At 41.1% G+C, this 19,778-nt stretch overlaps 1 protein-coding gene across 7 annotated transcripts; it reads left to right on the top strand.

Moving 5' to 3' along the window:
* The first annotated feature begins 1,295 nt into the window (after positions 1-1,295).
* Positions 1,296-18,359, top strand: per2 (period circadian clock 2). 7 transcript variants are annotated; one of them, XM_039814868.1, is made up of 23 exons: positions 1,296-1,465; positions 4,956-5,048; positions 5,178-5,332; positions 5,875-5,996; positions 6,147-6,348; positions 6,966-7,017; positions 7,568-7,710; positions 7,896-7,974; positions 8,098-8,204; positions 8,305-8,458; positions 8,589-8,703; positions 8,906-9,055; positions 9,366-9,456; positions 9,621-9,798; positions 10,055-10,179; positions 10,339-10,545; positions 11,844-12,110; positions 12,519-13,447; positions 13,796-13,909; positions 14,685-14,883; positions 15,161-15,287; positions 15,993-16,143; positions 16,585-18,359. In XM_039814868.1, exons 1-23 carry the CDS (start codon positions 1,302-1,304, stop codon positions 16,795-16,797), a joined length of 4,137 nt encoding a protein of 1,378 aa, XP_039670802.1. In that variant the 5' UTR covers positions 1,296-1,301; the 3' UTR covers positions 16,798-18,359. The 7 variants fall into 7 exon arrangements, with proteins under 7 accessions (XP_039670802.1, XP_039670803.1, XP_039670801.1 ...); XM_039814869.1 differs by having other exon boundaries at positions 9,618-9,798; positions 12,519-13,438; XM_039814867.1 differs by having other exon boundaries at positions 9,618-9,798.
* Positions 18,360-19,778: the final 1,419 nt, after the last annotated feature.

Here is a 19,778-nt window from a genome sequence, read left to right as displayed (position 1 = left end):
ATGTAGGATACAACCGCTTCCTAGACCTATGGCATCAAGTTCCCTGTGAGATCATTCCAATTTTCAAAATTGGTGGACACGTCATAGGAAATCTACATTACTCTCCTCCAATTCCTTCCCTGCAGCAGCTCAACAGGATGAAATGGATTCAGTTAATGACTGGCAAAAAAGAGATCACAGATATTGAAGTAGCCTCAGGTAACCATTAATGCAGAGGTGGATTTGACATTTATAGGCTATCATCAGCAATAGTAAACAACTTAGCACACAGTAAATATATTAAATACTGTTAGTGACCTTAATTGTATGCTGTTTATTTATTGTTCTTATTAATGAGCTTTTAATCAAGTAAGAATTTGAGCGACTGCTATTTTGAGTAAAGTTCTCTGTTTCTGTAATGGGGAAATGAAGTGGGTCTGTACAATAAAGTATCTCTGACAATATGTCAGTGGTGCTGAGCTAAATATGTAATTGTCCATTCAGAGTGCTTGAATCTCATACCTGTAGATCTGCAGCTGCACAAATCTCTATTCTCTTTTTGTCTTTTTACATTTCTCTACCTTGTTTGTATTTTCTTTACTGACTCACTTATTCACTCTTTCTCTCTTAACTCAGTTCAACTTCAATTCAGTGCATTTTTATTGGCATTAAACAATGTTACCAAAACAAAAACATGCATTTACTTAAAAAATAAAACTTAAGTGCAACAAAAAGTATAAACATGTATGGCTAGTCACTGTCTGTCAGTATCTCATCAAAGTGGATATGCTCACCTAATACTTTCATTCTTGGGCTTTCTGAATATCACGCACATTGGCATTCAGCTCTTTAACTTTGGCATTTATATAGCATCATTATCTGAGATGACAGGGCAGTGTTAAAAGCCACAGAAAACTGGGCCACGCTGTCGGCCAGCAACCTTTGGTGGCATTCAGATCAACGCTGTCTAGTGTTTTAAGTGTCCCAGGGTGGATGATCCTTTGAAAGGGTTGGAGGGCTCAGATGGGACAGCCCCACTGTTCTTAAAGGCCACACAGTCTGTACAAGGGAGCTTTTTATTTTGACTGTACATCGAGAAGCTCCTGCAGGGCTCTTCAGAGGTGAGGGGTTTAACCCTGCTTTGTGCTTTGTTATTACATCAGAGAAAAGACAAACGCACACCTTTTTGAAGGAGGATTGATGAACGTTTTATTTGAGTTCCTGTTGTCTAGCTGGCCACTGCTTTCAGTTCATATCAGTATGGCATTAAAATGATCTTGCAGAGATTTGAAACTTACTTGACATAGGTAGATGACGTGGAGATGAAGAGCAGTGGGTCCAGCGGGAGTGGAACCGAATCACAGGGAAATGAAAGCCACAGCAACAATAGTCACGGCAACGAGAGCCACGACCATTCATCGATGAGCAGCTCCAATGGCACCAGTAAAGACTCGGCACTGCTGGAATCTTCTGAAAGCAACAAGAGGTCAGTGGTAGTTGTGGGAATGATGAAGCCATCAGAAGACCTGTTTATTTTTCTGGCATGCTTACTGTGATAGTGAAGAAAAGAGGGAGAGAGAAACTAGAGCTACTGTTCTTGTTAGCAGGATAGCACCTACATGTTTACTGTGCAGGAATCCTCTCTGTATCCACTGATGTTTGGTCTAGTCAACACTATCTGACTATCTTTGGTGACAGTTAATCAAAGTAGGGATTCTCTCTTGAGCTGAACTTTTTAAAAACTCTGAAGAGTGAGGAGTCGGCAGCAGGAGATATGAAATGGGGTGAAGATTACTCTTTCAAATGAAAAGGCTTACACAGGAAAGCTGTTTTGTAAGCTGAGTACTGCCCTCGTTGTCAAAACAGCTGCATGTAAAATGATGCTTGCTGTTTCAGCCACTATCATAAAGCACACTTGCATGCACATGCAGTATAAAACATTAACTATGCAGGGAAATATGCATTGATTGCGATGCAGTACCTATACTATTACATTTTTAAGCCATAGCATCTAACAATAGGTCAGTGTAAAAGATAGACGCAACTAAGAATACAAATCACAGCTGTCATAGCTCACAAAAAGGGTCATAGCTGACAAATTATGCTGGACTTCACTTCTCTTCCTTTTGCCCTTGACATATTCATATAGATTCATGTCTTTTAGGCATAAAAAAATAATGTCCGCTTTGCCTTCTGCCACCACAGTCTTCTTACCTAATGAATGCAGCTATAAGCCTTGGATGGGTTTGTCAGTGTTGACTAATGTCTAACTGTTATTTTAGCCATGTAGCTCAGCTCTACCATGCACCTTTTTACTTTACTCAGCCTGTTGAGCCCATATATATATTGCACATTATATCTACGGTTAAGCCTACTTGTTTGAAGACTTGTAGGTGACAGAGTTAAACATGTTTAGCCAGCTTCTTTGCTCTGAGTCTGTACAGCAAATGAGCCCTATACTACACAGGCATTTGGTTGAATCAAAATTATATAACATTTCCAAAATTCTACCTGGAAGTGACCACAGTGCGACCTTAAAAGTAGTTTCAGACACGATGCAGCCTGCCCTCGAGTCGACCAGACCGGGTCTGTTGCTGCCAGTAGGAAGAGCGGATGGACGTCATCTGGGAGGCTGGCTTTCTCTCAATGCCAGACGGGTTGTGTCATGCTCTCCAACTCCTCGTTATTGCCTTGGCAACACAATGTTTATCTCTGTTTGTCACTGGGCGGAGGCAGGAAGCAGAGTTGCAAGCTATAATGTTCTTTCTCTCTCACTTTCAGCTCTGTCTGTCTTACCTCATTTTACCTTTTTAAATCCATTGCTTTTTTTTTTTACCACTCCCCTTTGCTTGTCAACATGCGAATTAGCCCATTGAACACTTAGCACTGAAGGCCATATTTGAAAGCATTAGATAGCTGTTATGCATAGAGAGGCTATTTGTATAGGTGTTCTCTATTCTAAGGCAGGTAAGCAGATTATAGTAACCTGAGTTGTAGCTGTTAGAGCTGTTATTAGTTTTAAATTAAGCTTGTCACTTAATACAGTGGACTACATACACACACAGAGTTCAGTTGACTGCCTACCTTCAGTTTGAATCAAACTGCGGTGTATTACTACCACATGATACACAGAATTGAAATGGTTAAAACGATGGGGGGCTTTCTGTGCATCAATTCTTTCAGTTACTGATATTCTAGAGCCTTTGGGTGAGTCTCCTGGTGCCTAGTACAGTGTGCAAGCTGAACAGATGCTGAAGTTAGTATTATGCTGAAATAATTTAAATTCATTATTTACATTCAGAAAAGTAAGATGATTAAGGTAAAGTCTTTTTTTTTTAACTGAATTGAAAATCCATCAGATTTAGTATGCATCCTGATGTTTTTTGGTTATTTTCCAGTGTGAACACACTATAGTATACTATACTGAAAATCTGCTTAGCTTTTGCAATTTACAGTAGAATTGGGTCAAAGCTCTGGTTTTGACAAATCTCCATTATGACAAAGGTCTTTTAACAAAGCCACCTTGTCCACACCTTGAGCAGCGGAACTTCTTGCACTAAATAAAAACAAAAACAGAAACTTCCCTGCCTCTTTGAGCACCCTGTTTTGTAACATGTCAGCAGAAGGTTGCACACTACCACACTGTCAATAAGCATTCTGTAATAAAGTCTCTAAGTTTCTAAGTCTCACTTTAATATATGCTCAGTCTTTACAGTCTAAAACCAGCTCTTGAATTCCTGAGCCCTGAAGGATACACTTGATAGAATAAGATGCCTGCTTGTGCTTAAGAGGCTATTTGTATAGATGTTCTCTATTCTTAGCCAGGTAAGCAGGTTATACATAGCAACCTGAGTTGTGGGGAGTCGGTTTCTTAGAGGGCTTTCGATTTTACTGTATTAGTGCAGTTTAGTCTTACTTCATTGTGTCTCCACCAAAAAAACATGAATTTTTGTTTTAAAAAGGATTTCACAAACAGGCAGATACAGAAACAAGCATGAGAAAAATGGGACATTAAAACCACTACATGTTAAGTTTGACAAAATGTATTGACTCAAGGTCCACTTACTTAGCTTTTTTCAGAACTTTCAAACCACCTCACAGTATTTTTCAGCTGAGTTTGCTCAAATGTACCCAGTACATTTATTCCAAATATGCAGCACACACTTTGAGCTTTAACCAACAGATGACTCACTTTGCATTGCTCTGCTTGTTCATATAGGAACTTACACAGGTGTGGGAGAGAGAGAACATGTCATATACTCACTGCCATTTGGTGAAATAAGTAGTCCACCGATTCATGTATTTTTTTGTGTGTAAATACTCCCAGTCAGGGGTCCAGGAGGGTCAAATGACTTAGGGAGGCCAGATTCAGAAAGGTAGCCTGGAACAAGCAAGAATGTTAGATATTTTTTTATTTCAGGGCACTAAGAGAGCCGTTTTCAGAATTTCTATCTTTGCCCCTGCTCCTAGTTGTATTTAGGCTCCTAATTCTTGCAGAATTGGTGCTTTCCTGCTGTGTAGCTACAGACACACTTAAGGTCCACAAGGAAGTGAGACGGACCTCAGACTTGGAGTGTGATTTCTTTTGTAGCCTGGCTGCTAAATGAGAGTGAAGCTGCATCCACACTGTTCTCAATTCACTTTCAAAAAGGCAGAATTTGGCTTATCTATTTTAGGCTCACTTAGCCATATTGTGAGATTGAGTAGGTTTGTTTTTTTATTATGAGGTAACTTGAGCACCTTAACGACCGGTGTCTCCACTGGGAGAGAAGGGGATTTTGTATCAAATCAGTCTTCTGTTTGATTACCAATATGGATTTTTGTTCAACTTTAATTTAGTGAAGGAGGATAAAATCAGTCTGACTGAATTAGAATCAGTTGTGAGTCTCTTTCTTTCTGTTTGTGTCTCTCTTTGAGGTGATTGGTGTAATCTTTATTTGTTCCAAAATGTTCAATTGTTCTTCTCTTCCCAACAGCTCGAACTCTCACAGTCCGTCTCCTCCCAGCAGCTCAAACGCCTTCAGTCTGCTAAGCTCAGAGCAGGATAACCCTTCAACCAGCGGATGCAGGTCAGAGCACCAACCACCGCTGTAACACTGAAAACACTTCACAGAACAATGTTTTTTTTAATTTTTAAGGGAATGGTTTCCTTTTTGCAATATCTGACTTGCCGTTGTGTGTGTTTGTGCAACTTGCAGTAGTCAGGAGTCCGCCAAAGCCAAGACCCAGAAGGAGATGATTAAAACGCTGAAAGAGCTGAAGCTTTACCTGCCCAATGAGAAGAGACACAATAGCAAGTCATCCACATTGAACACCCTCAAGTACGCACTGCGCTGTGTCAAACAAGTGGAAGGTAAAGTGCATTCATATCTCTCGGTCTTATCTCTGCTCCTGTCTTGTGTGTTGCTGCCAATCTCTACACAGCTTATATTAACGGCCTGTTCCTGTTTTCGTTTAAGCGGTCTATAGTTTAATAATTCACTCCACACCAATAAGTACATTTACGAATGTAGCTATTTGTTCACAAGAATGTCTTTTCTTTGGAAATCAGGAAGCATAGGAGCTAAACGAGATCAAAAAGAAATAAAGGCAAAACTTTGCAGAGGAGAGAACATTGTGTAGGCAGGTCTATGGGTAATGGTCTGTAGAGGCTTAATATCTACCCTGCCTAAATGTTTACAGATATAAACAATAAGTAGGCAGAGGTTCAACAGTGCAGTCAGTTTGGTTGTTACGGAATATGACGCATTTTAGCATAGCGCCGAGGCATTTTTTATCATTAAAAAATGTCTGTGACTTAAGTATGAATCGATCATCTTTTTGTTACCCCTCTATTCTGTATTGTATAATATGTTCTGACCAGACTTTAATAAAATCACTATGTGTTTGTTGCAGCCAATGAGGAGTATTATCAGCTGTTGATGACCAATCACAGTCAACCTTCAGTCCTGGATGTATCCTCTTATACGATAGAGGAGATAGACAGCATTACTTCTGAATACACCCTCAGAAACAACGTGAGTCACGGAATTATCTTTAAACTAATACCAATATTAAAATCTCTTTTAGTTGCATATACTGGTGTGAAGGTTTTACTGATTGTGTTTGAGCAGTTGGGTACAGGTTTCATCATTTATCCCACCATTTTGATTTTGTCTCCTCAACAGGTCTTTTTTGCAGTAGCAGTGTCTCTCGTTACAGGAAGGATAGTCTACATTTCTGATCAAGCTGCCTCCATCCTCAACTGCAAAAGAGAAGTTTTTAAGAAAAGCAAGTTTGTGGAGTTTGTGATGCCGCAGGATGTTAGTGTCTTCTACAGCTTCACAACGCCCTACCGCCTGCCCTCCTGGAGCATGTGCACTGGAGCAGGTACATATATAACAGCTCTGCAGATGCTAAATAATACTCAAGATTTTAGTAGTTAAGGAAGATGACTGTGGAAGGGATGATCATTCACACTGTCAAATGTTTTTAAAGTACTTTGCATACATAAAATATGAATTGGAGAAATAAATGAATGTGAATGAGATCCCTGGATAGCCAGTCTGCTTGGTGACAAGTCAGTGAAGCACAGGCTGCCATCATAATGGTGCATTAAGTTCAATTTGACCTGACTTTATTCATTCAAAAAACTGAAGTTGGATAGAACGGACTGAGCTGTCTCAGGTGCTAAAGTAAAATGGGTCACTGAATGGGGAGAAGTCATTATCTCCTCTCCAGTTTAACTGAGAATGCCCAGATTGGCTTGTTGGTCTGTAACCTTAAATCAGACCCAGAGCTGCACTTTATCTGTTGTGATTTGTCCCCTATATGCATTGATATATTTTGGCTTGCACGCTAAATTAAGCCTTGACTCTGTTTAAATACATTGCATTTAAGTGCAGAGCTGAGGGTTGCTAGATCACCTGCTGGAGCCTAGACCCCGATTAGCATTCGGCCGGATCTTGTTGCTTTTAAATTTAAAATATTTATTTTTCCCCTTTCAGAGGCATCACCTCCTGACTGCATGCAGGAGAAGTCCTTCTTCTGTCGTATCAGGTGGGTGTGTGTTTGTTTGAACACGGCGGTGGGCCATCTGCTGCTCGTACCTGTTTGCAGTTTTTATTCATACTGTCATTCCTCTCTAGATGTTTTTTAATTCGTTTGTGACATCATATTGTGAACTGTAATTACATGCATTTTCCAGGACACGGAGACACACACACACACACACACACACACACACACACACACACACACACACACACACACACACACACACACACACACACACACACACACACACACACCCTACCTGTTTGGACCTTCCATTGACTTTATCTTGCCAAACCTTTAATCTTATTCTGATGGAAATTACACATGTTATCACACTTGAGATCTCCAACTCTGAAGAACAGAAATTAAAGAATGCACACACCACTCATTAATTTTACACAGATATGAATGGAAACATAGCTAAGCCCTGCCCCCTTGTGTTTAATAACTTAAAAATCCACAAGCCCAGACAGGAATTCTTTGTGAAAACTTGTACTTCAATGGAACAACAATCCTAATTTTTTATGTATCTTTCCTTCTAACAAATTTCTAGTGGTGGTAATAAGTGTGAGGGCAATCTGCAGTACTACCCTTTCCGCATGACACCCTACCGGATGAAGGTCCAAGACACAGTACATGCTGAAGACCAGTTCTGCTGCCTCCTGCTGGCTGAGATAGTTCACTCTGGTTATGATGGTGAGAACAATTTGTGTTTATTTATTGTAGGTCCTCATTAATCTTGACACTCTAAAATTACTGTTTATCTTTGCACCATACTGCTAAATCACTATACTGTACTGTATATTGGACCAATAAACACATATACAAAATTGCCAGATTCGGTCAAGTACTTAAGAAATCATTTCTCTTCCTTTTTGAAGCACCCAGAATTCCAACAGACAAACGCATCTTCACCACCACACACACACCGAGTTGTGTGTTTCAGGATGTGGATGAGAGGTAAGTCATTGTGGGATGATTTACTTTTGAACTAAAAAATTCTCACCTATCACTGGCTAATAGCATTGGTGCTTTTGCTTGCCAACTAACCAAGCGAGTTGTCATGTGTTTTGTGTAAATCAGGGCGGTTCCTCTCCTCGGGTACCTCCCCCAAGACCTGATTGGCACACCATTCCTCCTCCATCTGCATCCCAATGACCGGCCGATTATGTTGGCCATTCACAGAAAGAGTGAGTCCTCACAATTAATTAAATTTCAGAATTGCCCATGTCTGCACAGGAAATCTGTCCCTATCATGATCTGACTATGTTATTTGGGCTTTCTCTGCAGTTCTTCAATTCGCAGGACAACCATTTGACCACTCGTCCGTCCGGTTCTGTGCGCAAAATGGAGAATACATCGTTCTTGACACCAGCTGGTCCAGTTTCGTCAACCCCTGGAGCCACAAGGTCTCCTTCGTTATCGGAAGACACAAAGTGCGCATGTGAGTATTACTATCTTGCTGATATACTGTCTGTTATAGTGTCTGTCAGTAAGCCACTCTTTGAATAGATGGGAATGTCACAGTTTATTATACTGTAGATAGACATTTATCAACCATTTGTTTTTACCAGGGGCCCCGTGAATGAAGATGTTTTTGCAGCCCCGGTCTCCACTGTCCAGGAGATGAAGACCATGGACTCTGACATCCAGGACATTACTGAGCAGATCCATCGGCTCCTGCTACAGGTGAGAGAGGATAAAGGAGAACAAATGACACATAGTATTGATTATAGAAGAAGGAGTAGTTTATTTAAGCCATCAAAGTAGCTAGCATCAATGTAGTAAATGAAATGCACATGCTAATATATAGCTGAGAGTTAAGAGCAACATCTTACTTAAAAAGAAAAACACACAACAGGTTGGAAATTGTAAAACGACTTTCTTTCAGCCGGTCCGTAACAGTGGGTCCAGTGGCTACAGTAGTGTGAACAGAACTGACCACCCTGTGGGCATGAGCTCCTCTAGCGAGAGCCTCAACAACGGCAGCGGGAGCAAGATCCAACAAGAGGAGGAGGAAGTGCGCGGCAAAGCCAGACCGGTGAGTGAAGTTTCGTACAGTGTGTTTTAGCCCATGTGGTCCTGCTACAAGATGATATGGCAATAGCAGATACTGGGTTGTTGAACTTACGCACATTAACTGTCCATGACTTGATTGTTCTTCAACTGAACGGGAAGATAAATTCACTTCAGCCCGAAATTTAATATTTATGGAAATGAATGTAACCATGTTGGCCAATTTATTCCATATTCCTTTATTTTTGGATTGAGAAGTTTTAGCAAAATGTCCTACCAATATATTTGAAATCAGATGACTCTTGACTCTTGAGTCTTGTGTCTCTATTTCACAGCGAACTTTTCAGGAAATCTGTAAAGGAATACATCTTCAGAGGAGCCAGGAGCAGCAGACAACCAGACCAAACATCAAGAAAAGCAATGGCAGTAAGTCCAGTTCATAACTACCTGCACATTTATGTTTAAATAGTTGAGAAAGTGTCTGAGCCAGAGACAGTAAGAAAGTTGTTGGAGAAAATGTCATATTTATATTTGTTATAAAATTGACCCCATCCTGGAGTTATCCCTAACTCCTGGCTTTTTTCCAGTAGAGTCTGTACAAAAGAGTTCAGCGGTGGTGCGGCCCAAAAACTCAGCAGCTCCCCTCAACTGGAAGGAGACAGAGGCCATTATGGAGGAGAGTAGGTCCTCTTCCCAGGAGGAGACGGCCTTCGATGATCCGACAGTCTACTCCTACCAGCAGATCAGCTGTCTGGACAGTGTTGTCAGGTACGGAGATAGACAGGATTTTGAAAAATGGTAGCCGTGATCTTGTGTAGGATGCAATTTGAACCAAGCCTTGTACAATTAAATTGTATAGGTTATCCAACTTGTAACACATACTTAGCATGGTAAATACAAGCCATATAAAATAATTGAAATGCTACAAAAATAAGTTTTCAAAACCTTTCACTGCTTCTTCTGTAATGTTTCCTACTCTTGCAGATAGCTAGTTGATAATGATGTGTTGTTATGATTCCTGTAGATACTTGGAGGGCTGTAATGTTCCCATCACAATGAAGAGGAAGTGCCAGTCTTCCTCTAACACCACGTCCTCTAACTCAGATGAGGACCAACAGAAAGGACCTAACAGCATGCAGCTGTCCGAAGGTATGTGTCCCCAATTCAGTTCCTACCAATATTTATTATAGCAGACACTTATTGTCACCTCATCAGACAAAGCTACGGCCTCTCCTTTTAAAATCTTCTCTCAAACTCTACAATGCCAGTTCCTTGTCAGTATCTCTTGTTCTCTGTTCTCTTTGGCAGAACCAGCCTTGTTGAAGGATCACTCTGTGCTCTCCGCATTGGATGATCGAGACAAAAAGTCCAGTGACGCGGCCACAGCGGTAGTGGGCACGTCATTGCCCCTACCTGTACCTAACAAAACAGAAAGCGTGGTGTCCATAACCAGCCAGTGTAGCTACAGTAGCACCATAGTGCATGTTGGGGACAAGAAACTTCGACCAGACTCAGGTACAGTGCCATGAAAAAGTATTTGCTTCCAACCTGATTCCCCTAGTGTTGCATATTTATCACACAAAGATATCCGATCTTCAGACAAAATCTACTATTAGACAATTAAGGAACTGTACCATAGCTTATTATGTAATTTACTTAAGGTAAAAAAGTTAACAAAAAAGGTATTGGGCATTTGAAACATAATTAGCAGCAATAACTGCATTAAGTGTACATATTTGAAATGTAAAAGTTCAACATCAGTATTGTGGGGAATTTAAGCCCACTCTTCTTTGCTCTGCACAGTCGCAGTTGTAGATTAGAAGCATCAGCTTATTTTTTGGAAGATTGAAAACTACTAAGTGTGACAAATATGCAGACACAGAAGATATCAGGAAAAGGGCAAATGGTTTTTCACAGCACTGTAAATCCAACTTTACATCTGTACAGTATGTGTACGCGCTTCTTTCTGTGTCCTTCTATGTGTGTATGTGTAGTTGCGTGTTATCAGTGAATGCTTGGCTGTATCTCACACACAGAAAAAGTCAACTCTTCCCACTTTGTCACATTTTTAGTCACAAAACGTTTGCAGGGTTATTGGAATCCGTTAAAAATAACTGCAATGACTACATGATGCGCATCAGGGAAGCAGCTTGTTAAATGGCTACTGTGATATAAAGCATATATAAACAGTAATTCAGCACCTTGGAATATAATAATTGTTCCACAACATTGAACTTCGTTAGATTGTTTAAAATCTATGACAATGATGAACAAAAATACAAAACAAGGAGTGTCTTAGTAGCCAACTGGTTACAGTGCATGCCATTTACTGCAACGTCCCAGGTTCCATTCCAGCTCTGGGACTTTTTTTATTTTTTTTGCCTGTTATACCCATCTTCCCTCCCTCTTTCTACACTGTCCTCTGTCAAATAATAATATTTAGAAACAAAATCTGTACAAATTGTTGTACATTTTAGTACAAATATTAAACACTACTAATACTTTTAATAGGCACTGTAGTAATGGTTGTAGCCAGAGAGTGAGGTGGACTCATAGCCAGATGGTCTACCCCATGATGGAAGTATGGAAGTGAATAATACCTGTGGGGTTGACAATTTTTTCCAATTTTTTTTTTTTTTTTTTAGTTGTTTTTTCTTTTCAATGTCCCAATTCAAGCCACTACAATGCTTGATCAACACTGCTTTTGTCGTTGTCACTGCCAATGCTAAATTGTTGTATTACATAAAACTCCACCTTTCATTGCTTTAGAGTATGTTAAAGTCCTTTCTCTGCTGTCACCCTCTGACTTACAGATATCATAGGAGATGTCCAAGGAACAGGAGAGACCGTAGAATCCAGCCAGAACCCTGGCGCTCCTCTTTCTGTTGTTTTACCTCCCAGTCAGGAGAGGGAGCCCTATAAGAAAAAACTTGGGTTGACCAAACAGGTTTTGGCAGCCCATACGCAGAAGGAGGAGCAGACCTTTCTGTATCGCTTCAGGGAGCATCAAGGACTCGCAGCACTCAAAGAAAACTGCTCTCAGTACCTGGAGCGTCAGAGAGAACAGATCGCCAGCGATGGTACCTCCGACCACCATACTGACACATAATTTCAAAAGCCTTTAAAGGATAATGGCAGTTTTTTACAACTTGGGTGTTATTTTTGTCAGTCTATCTGTAACATTAATATTTTACTCCCCAAGTTAATTGCTGGATCTGTCTGCTTATGTTTTTGCCCCAATGGACTTTGTTGTAGGGATTTCACTGTGTTCTCAGACCTCTGCAAATACTTAGTTGAGTACAGTGTTATTATAAACGCTAGCAATGATGGCCAAAAATAACACCCAAGTTTCAATCAGTTTGAATTTTCCTCCTACTCTGTAATTGTTACCTCATACTTGTAAATTGTATAGTTTTCAATAATAATTACTTTCGTGAAATTCACAAATTACTCAAACTCTTTTTTTTTTTTTATCCTCTCTAATCTAGCTGTACCTGCTGCTCGATCCTACAATGAGGGTGGACCGAGTGTACTGCCCACTGCGCGGCGAGACGCACGAAATAAAAAGACCAAGTCAAAGCGAGCGAAGCAAATGGATTCCTCAGATAGCACAGTGTCCCATCGCAGACAACAACATCTGCGGCCTCCTCTTCTAAACCTCGGCCTTAACCCGACCTCTTGGTCTCGCTCTGACACCTCACAGTCAGCTTTTCCCATGGCCTACCCCTCTGTGGTGCCAGGCTACCCGCTCCAGGTTTACCCCGGAGCCAGTTCCCTACCTCCCCACACAGACGCCACTCTACAAGGCTTTGGGCACAATCAGGGCACCCAGTCCCCTCCCTGTCCCCCATCCATCCATCCTGCTCCCTACACCACCCCCATGGTCACCCCCATGGTCACCCCCATTGTGGCTCTAATGCTGCCCATGCCCTACCCTTCAATGACCCCCGGACTGCCACCTCCACAGCCAGTGTACCACACAGTGACTGGTGGCTTCCCCACCCAATTGCAGCCTTTTGGCCAGGCTCCCTCTCCAGGCCAAGGGCCCTTCACAGATCCACCTTCTTTCAGTGTTCAGAACCAGTTCAGCACCCAGAACCACTTTGCTCTTCAAGAAGGCTGCCTGACCCCATCGTTCTACTTCCCTCCATCCTTGGAAACCTCAAAGGCCCCCGTGGTGGAGGGCCAGTCTCGCTCCTCTACGCCACAGTCTGGAGGAGATGGAGGCCAGGCGTCCCCACCCCTGTTCCAGTCTCGGTGCAGCTCACCCCTCAACCTCCTGGAGCTGGAGCTGTCTGTGGACCGGCAGGACAGCACGGTGCTCTCCTCTGGAGGACAAGGGAATAATGCGGCTGAAAGGGAGAAAAGAGCAAGTGGCAACCAGGCCAAGGAGAGGGAGCTGAAGCAGGTAAACAAGGTAATAAACCTCTTTTTGTTTGCTTTCCTGCTTTTCTTTTTCTCTCCTTTTCCTTCCCAATGGCTCCCATTGCCTATGACTTATATTCTTTACCTGTAACATTCTTAAACTGTCAGGATAAAATGTCAATGCCCTGTTGAACTTTATCATTGTGAGTTCTTTGAACTCCAGTTGGTAGGCTGTGGCATGTTCCTCTGAGACATTCATTCATATGTCTCTCTGCCTTTCACGATTTAATGCCATCATCACAGTGATTCCTCCACATTATTCACAGTCAGTCTAGACTCCTCAGATGAAATGTGGCCCAGGGTGTTAACCCATTATATTATTATCCCTTATACCCTTTAGCCATCTCTCAGTCTCCTTGGTCCACCTGGACCCTTGAATTGCGAGGGCTCGCCCTGTGTCTGTGAGCATTCTTGGGATAAAGTGTACTCTAGGCTAAGGGCTTGCAGCAAAGAGGTAGGCAAATCATCGGAAAACCTCCACATTTCTCCAATCCCATTCTTATCCGATTCCATATGTCAGTTATAACTAATAGTTTCTCTTTTTTTCCTTTTCATGACTTATGAAAAGCATTTTTTAATTTTGCAAAGTTCTTATCTAGCCCTTTGCTGCATGTCGTCCCTCCTCTCTCGCCCCTTTCCTTTCTTCAAGCTATCCTGTTAATTAAAGGCCATAAAAAACCCAAAAAATTATCTTAAAAAAAAAAGAAGTATACTCCCAGTTGAGTCTTTAAAAAATGCAGAGGCGGGATGCAACACAGTCAATGATACTGCACCTGCCTGTATTGTAAAGATGCAGGATAAGATATATGTTAGGGAGAGAATTACATTCAAACTACGGAACCAAACTGATATTTTTGAAGAGAACTGGTCAAAATGGCTTAGCTATGTGTCAACTGTAAGACCTGACTTCATATAGATCGCAAAAATAAGGTTGAATCCTCTTAATAAGAAATGTTTTTTCCCTATTTTCAAGCAGCATCTTTGTAATTTTATGTATGATGTGCTTATGTTAACTGCTGTTTTACTTAATGCACAAATTCTCCCCTCGTCATGTTATGTTATTTTGTATGTTTCGTGCCCAGATGGCACATAAAAGAAAACTAATAAAAAGTAAATTTAAAAAAAGAAAAGAAAAAAGATGCAGGATAAGGAGGAAGTACTACAGTCTGCTGGCCAAAACTATGAAGTCAAGCTCCTCTTGATATAGTATCTCTTTAATGTTTTTGCAGGAAAATTCACATGGCGACGGGAACAACAGTGACACCAACTCTTTGTCCAGCGGCGTGTTGGACATAATTCCTGACGAGGACTCATGCTCAGGCACTGGCTCAGCCACCTCGGGGTCCATGGGCTCAGGCTGTAGAACTTCAGCCAGCGGGACATCTAAGAGCAGGACGTCAGCCAGTGGGACCTCTGGCAGCGGAAAAGGTCTGCACCTAAGTTTCAATCTTATGGCTATGATGAGATAAGTTCAACTTCACACATTCTCAAGGATAAATGAGCAGGAAACACTGAATACAAGTAGCATCAAACCCAGGGATTCTATGAATTCAGAAGTATGTACATAAGCTGTAGTGCAGTGTAAAAAAAAAAAAAAGAAGCTTACCAGCAACCACTGGCATATACCCTTTAATGATACGGTCTTTTTGTATTAAAACATCTTTGTTTCAAAAGTATTAATAATGTGCTCTTTGGGTGTTCTCAGGAAGCAACAACAGTAGTAAATACTTTGGCAGTGTGGACTCGTCCCAGAACAGCCAGAAGGTCAAAGATCACTCGAGCGGCAGCGAGGGACGGGCCGTGGAGATGGACCAGAGCGAACGCTTTATCAAGTATGTACTGCAGGACCCGCTGTGACTGCTCACTATATGTTGAATACTTATATATAGGCCAGTTGATGCTGTCTTTGAAGGCAAGAGTTTAACAGCAACAGCAGTTTATAAGTCACTAGATGCGTGTAACTCCTCCTACCATAGCTCTTCTCAGTGCTGTTGTCTGTTTTCTGGCTGCTCACACATCTCAAAGTGAGTGTTTTTCTGTCTTCAGGCAGCACCACTAAATATACCAAAAAGCCCTTTTTACTCAAGCTGTCATAAGACCATCACATACTCCTGCACACAATTTCTGTCCTGTGTAAGTGGCTAAAACTGTTGTTAAGCATGTGCTGTTTAACTGTTGGTATTCCCTTGCAGTTGCATTGCCTCGTTTGTGAGGGACAGCACATGAAATAGTATAAAAGGGTTAGGAAAAAGAAATGGAATCAGGAACTCTTAGCAGGATTGTTGCTGGGACCACTAGATGGCACACTTACATTAACACAGAGTCATTAGGTAGGAGGTGCCTGACATTGACACTTCAATAGCTCGAGATAATTACAAAAAGCATGTTGTTTTCACCATTAATGATTCTCCAACATTAGGAATATATCATCCAACCCACTTATTTGCAAACCCCGGCCTCCTAAAGGTTTGTCAGATACCGACTGTTGGGTAGAGGATTGATTGTGGCTGTGTTTGTGTGTTTGTGTGTATCTGCAGTGACATCCAGAGAGTGCTCAGACAGGACCGAGAGAAGCTGAGGCTGCTGCAGAAGAACCAGCCACACTTTTCAGAGGAGCAGAAGAAGGAGCTGGTGGAGGTCTACCCCTGGTTCAAGAAGGGATGTCTGCCCAAGGCAATAGACATCAAGGTAGAATTCATCTTTATTTATTCAATGCCGTTCAACTCATTTCACTTTAGTTAGGCTTCAAAGTGAAATATGTGCAAAATCAGGGTTTTAGTCCAGATGGTTTTACGCTCATGTTTTATTTATCATTTAATTTTAAAAGGTTGACATTTTTCTTTATAACAGTTTGTTAGATACATTACATTAGATTATATCAAACTGGTGAAAGTAATTTGAAGATGTTGTCTTTTAAGGAAACGGTATTTTTCTAAGTACATGTATGCTGGTCAGAGTTAATCGGTGTTATGTCATTTGGATAATGTTTTGTTTTTTTGGCTTGAGCTGTTTCTTGGAAAAAAAAAAACAATAGTCAAAGTTGTACACCCCCGTCTTTCTCATTGTTTCTCAAATGCACAACTTTTTCTACATCCCCTCTCACCTTCTCATTTTGTCTTTGCTGTCCAGGCGTGCTCCTGCTGTGCCGGTGTGTCAGAGGGAGAAGCAACAGAGGAAGCAGCAGCGGCGGCGGCGGCGGCGGCAGCAACAGCGGCGGAGACGGTGGCAGCAACAGCGGAGGATCAGCCAGACTTAGACATTGGAGATACAGAGACGGGGGAGGTCAGCTGCCAGCAGAGGCCCGGAAAGGAACACTCAAACACTACAGATACAACCAGCTAGACAACTTCTCAAGATTTTCAGAGAGATTAATCATCTCTTCAGCCTTTTGTTTTTGTATGAGTGAAGAGGGACCTGGTTTAGTTAAAGCATCATACAGGCCCTTTGCTCTTCACACAACATTCTTTATTACTGTCTCCGTCTTGCTCTTAAGATGTCTGGCTGGAACAGTCAGGACTTTTGCAGAATGTGAATGTACGAGTGCTGGACTCTGAGACTATGTATGTTCATGAATTTGTTTCTATGTAGCACTTAACACAGCGCAACATATGCACTGATCAGGAGGAGCCCAATAAGGGAAATGCTATATGTGCTGCTCATACACCATCTAGCACAGTAGCGGTTAATATACACCAACCAACTGGAGGCCGCTTCATGCACGTCAGGAAATGGCTCTGTGGTGTTGTATGTTCTACAGTAAATGAATGAATTCAGCATTTTGTGACGCGATTTCCTCAGTTACAACAACACCATGCTACGTCAGCATGTGGTGAGAGCAGGTGGAGTTAAGTTCCAGACACTGCTGTCATGAATAGCCTAAAGCACCAAATGAACGGATGATTGCACCTTGTGGGCTACACTGGAAGAAGAGGGAAAACACGAGTTAGGAAATTAAATTGCAAAAAACAAACTTGCTCCCGTTTACAGCAGCGACCAGGCATGGACTCATCGGCAATTGGTGAAGCTTCCGACTGGAAAACCTACTCACATTATTCACTAAAGTAGAAGTGAAAATGCAATGCAAGAAGAATAGTAGCATAAAATGGAAAAGTACATTTGTTACTGATCCCCAGGCACTGTGGAGGTGCTGAACACATTTGAGACTGCACTCAGAAAAGGACAATCGGGTGAAACGTGTTCTGTAAAAGTTACATCTACTCACCAAACCATCATGTTATGTTGTTTCTGAGAAAGCATCTTCAAAATTTGCATTTTTCAAGTTGCCAGTCACTTCATGCATATTTCCATTCAGCATTTATTTCACTATCAGCTGTGAAACTTATTAAATGCTTGTGTGAATATTTGTAACTCTGAGCGTTTATTTTTTTACATAGGCTACACCGTTTTCTGTATGAGACTTTTTGTGTTTTTAAGTTATTTATGGAAACGCCTGCTTAAAAAACAAGCAAGACCAAGATGATTACTATAAAAATACTAGAGTAGTATGTTGTTTATGGTGGGTGATAAATATAAAGTGAGGAGAATATTGATGTTTTCAGCAGTTTTAAAAGTGTGCAACATAACACTTGAATGGTCTGATGTTGCCCCTCATAAATATGGAAAAGAGCCTCTCTGAGCATCCTGTGGAAGTGTCTGAAGCTCATTACCGTTTTGTGTGGTCACCTCAGAAGTCTAAGTTTAGGGTTATTGCACGGGTGTAAAGTAGCTCAGACAGATGTCAAGTGACTGTAGAGAGCTTTCCGCCACTTTGAAGCTCATGCTGTCATTTGAGACATTAAACATTTCCTGAATTTGTCTTTGTTATTTTAACGGACTTATTTCTTCTTCTTTTTTATTGCAAATATTTTGTTACATTTTCTCTAAATAAAATGTTGCCGAATTTACAGTGACGTTGAGTGCGTTGTGAAATGTTTGCATAACACTGTTTCTTCCTTGCAGGCTCTTGGTGACTACTTCAGTGCTTGTTTGCGCAGCGACAAGCGCGCATATTAGTTTAAATTGGGCACATAGACTCCTTTAGGATTGCAGCTGTTAATGGGCAGATGACCAATTAATGAGTATAGCCTGCAAACGACTTCGAAAACAATTGTCTGTTTGCAGCAGATCAAGGCTTGACAAATGGCGAGGAGAGAATGAAAATATACCATCAAAATGGACGTATTTTTAAAATGATATTAACAGCTACTACAATCAAGTCAGCTTTATTGTCAGATGTGCTATACATGCATACGGCACAAATGAAATTTCAGTCCTCTCGGACCCACGGTGCAAAATGTAATAAAAAATGCAATAAAAATACAATACAATATATTTAAATGATAAATATGGGCATAATGTTAAAACGAAAAACAAATTAGAAATGCATTCTTTTCCACCCTGAAGTCGTGATATTCCCAATGCAAATGGCAGTCTGACCCGACCACTGAAACAATAGCTGAGATGTAATCTGGTGCCTTCCTCTGCAGACAGCCAGATCCTCCAGTGCACGGCTCAGCAGGCCGGATCAAAGCAACCCCTTTCCCCTATCTTCCCCTCCCCCTCCACTGTTCACACCTGAACAAAATTAACAAAGTGCCCTCCTGCAGCGGTCATTTGCACCTCTGGAGATCCGCAGATCCGGACCTAAGCAGACAGCATCAAGGTCGTCATCCAGCCATGTCGTGTGAAATCTGCAGTGATGCAAGAAGAACTTGTTTTAAAAGTAAAAGTAGGTCTACTTAGTGTAAGTCTAATAGCATTATTGTTAATGCATTACCGTGTTGGAAGGATTTTGTGCTACAAAAGTCTCAATCTTCAAAGTAACTATAGCTATCATACCTGTAGTGTAGTAAACACTGTGGTGAAGTGTAAGTACAGGCTATAAAGTTGGTAACACTTTACAATAAGGTACACAAAAAAATTACCATAAAGTTGCCTAGCATAAAATGGAAATACCCAACTAAAGTACAAATATATTGTAGCTAGTCGAGGTAGAGCTAATTTAAACGTATATGGTTGCAGTTTAATCTATCTGCAAAGTAGCTAATTGATAACTAGCTGTCAGATAAATGTAGTGGATGAAAAAACACTATATTTCCCCCTGAAATGTAGTGGGGTGGAAGTATACAGAAGCAGAAAACAGTATCTCAGGCAGAATTAACTACAGCACTTGAGTACTTACTTTCCAACACTAGAGATGTGTTATGCTAATTAGAAGTAGTACTACTACTACTACTACTATAATCCCACGCTCACTGTATTAATCATTTTCTTGTCATTTCACCAAAGATCACTCTCAGTATGGGTTAGAAAGTGTAAGAAGT

Source organism: Perca fluviatilis, chromosome 11, assembly GCF_010015445.1.
Source record: "Perca fluviatilis chromosome 11, GENO_Pfluv_1.0, whole genome shotgun sequence".
In the NCBI taxonomy this organism is placed as follows: Eukaryota; Metazoa; Chordata; class Actinopteri; order Perciformes; family Percidae; genus Perca; species Perca fluviatilis.
The sequence above is the reverse complement of the archived record's forward strand: the minus strand, read 5'-3'. Positions and strand labels throughout refer to the sequence as shown.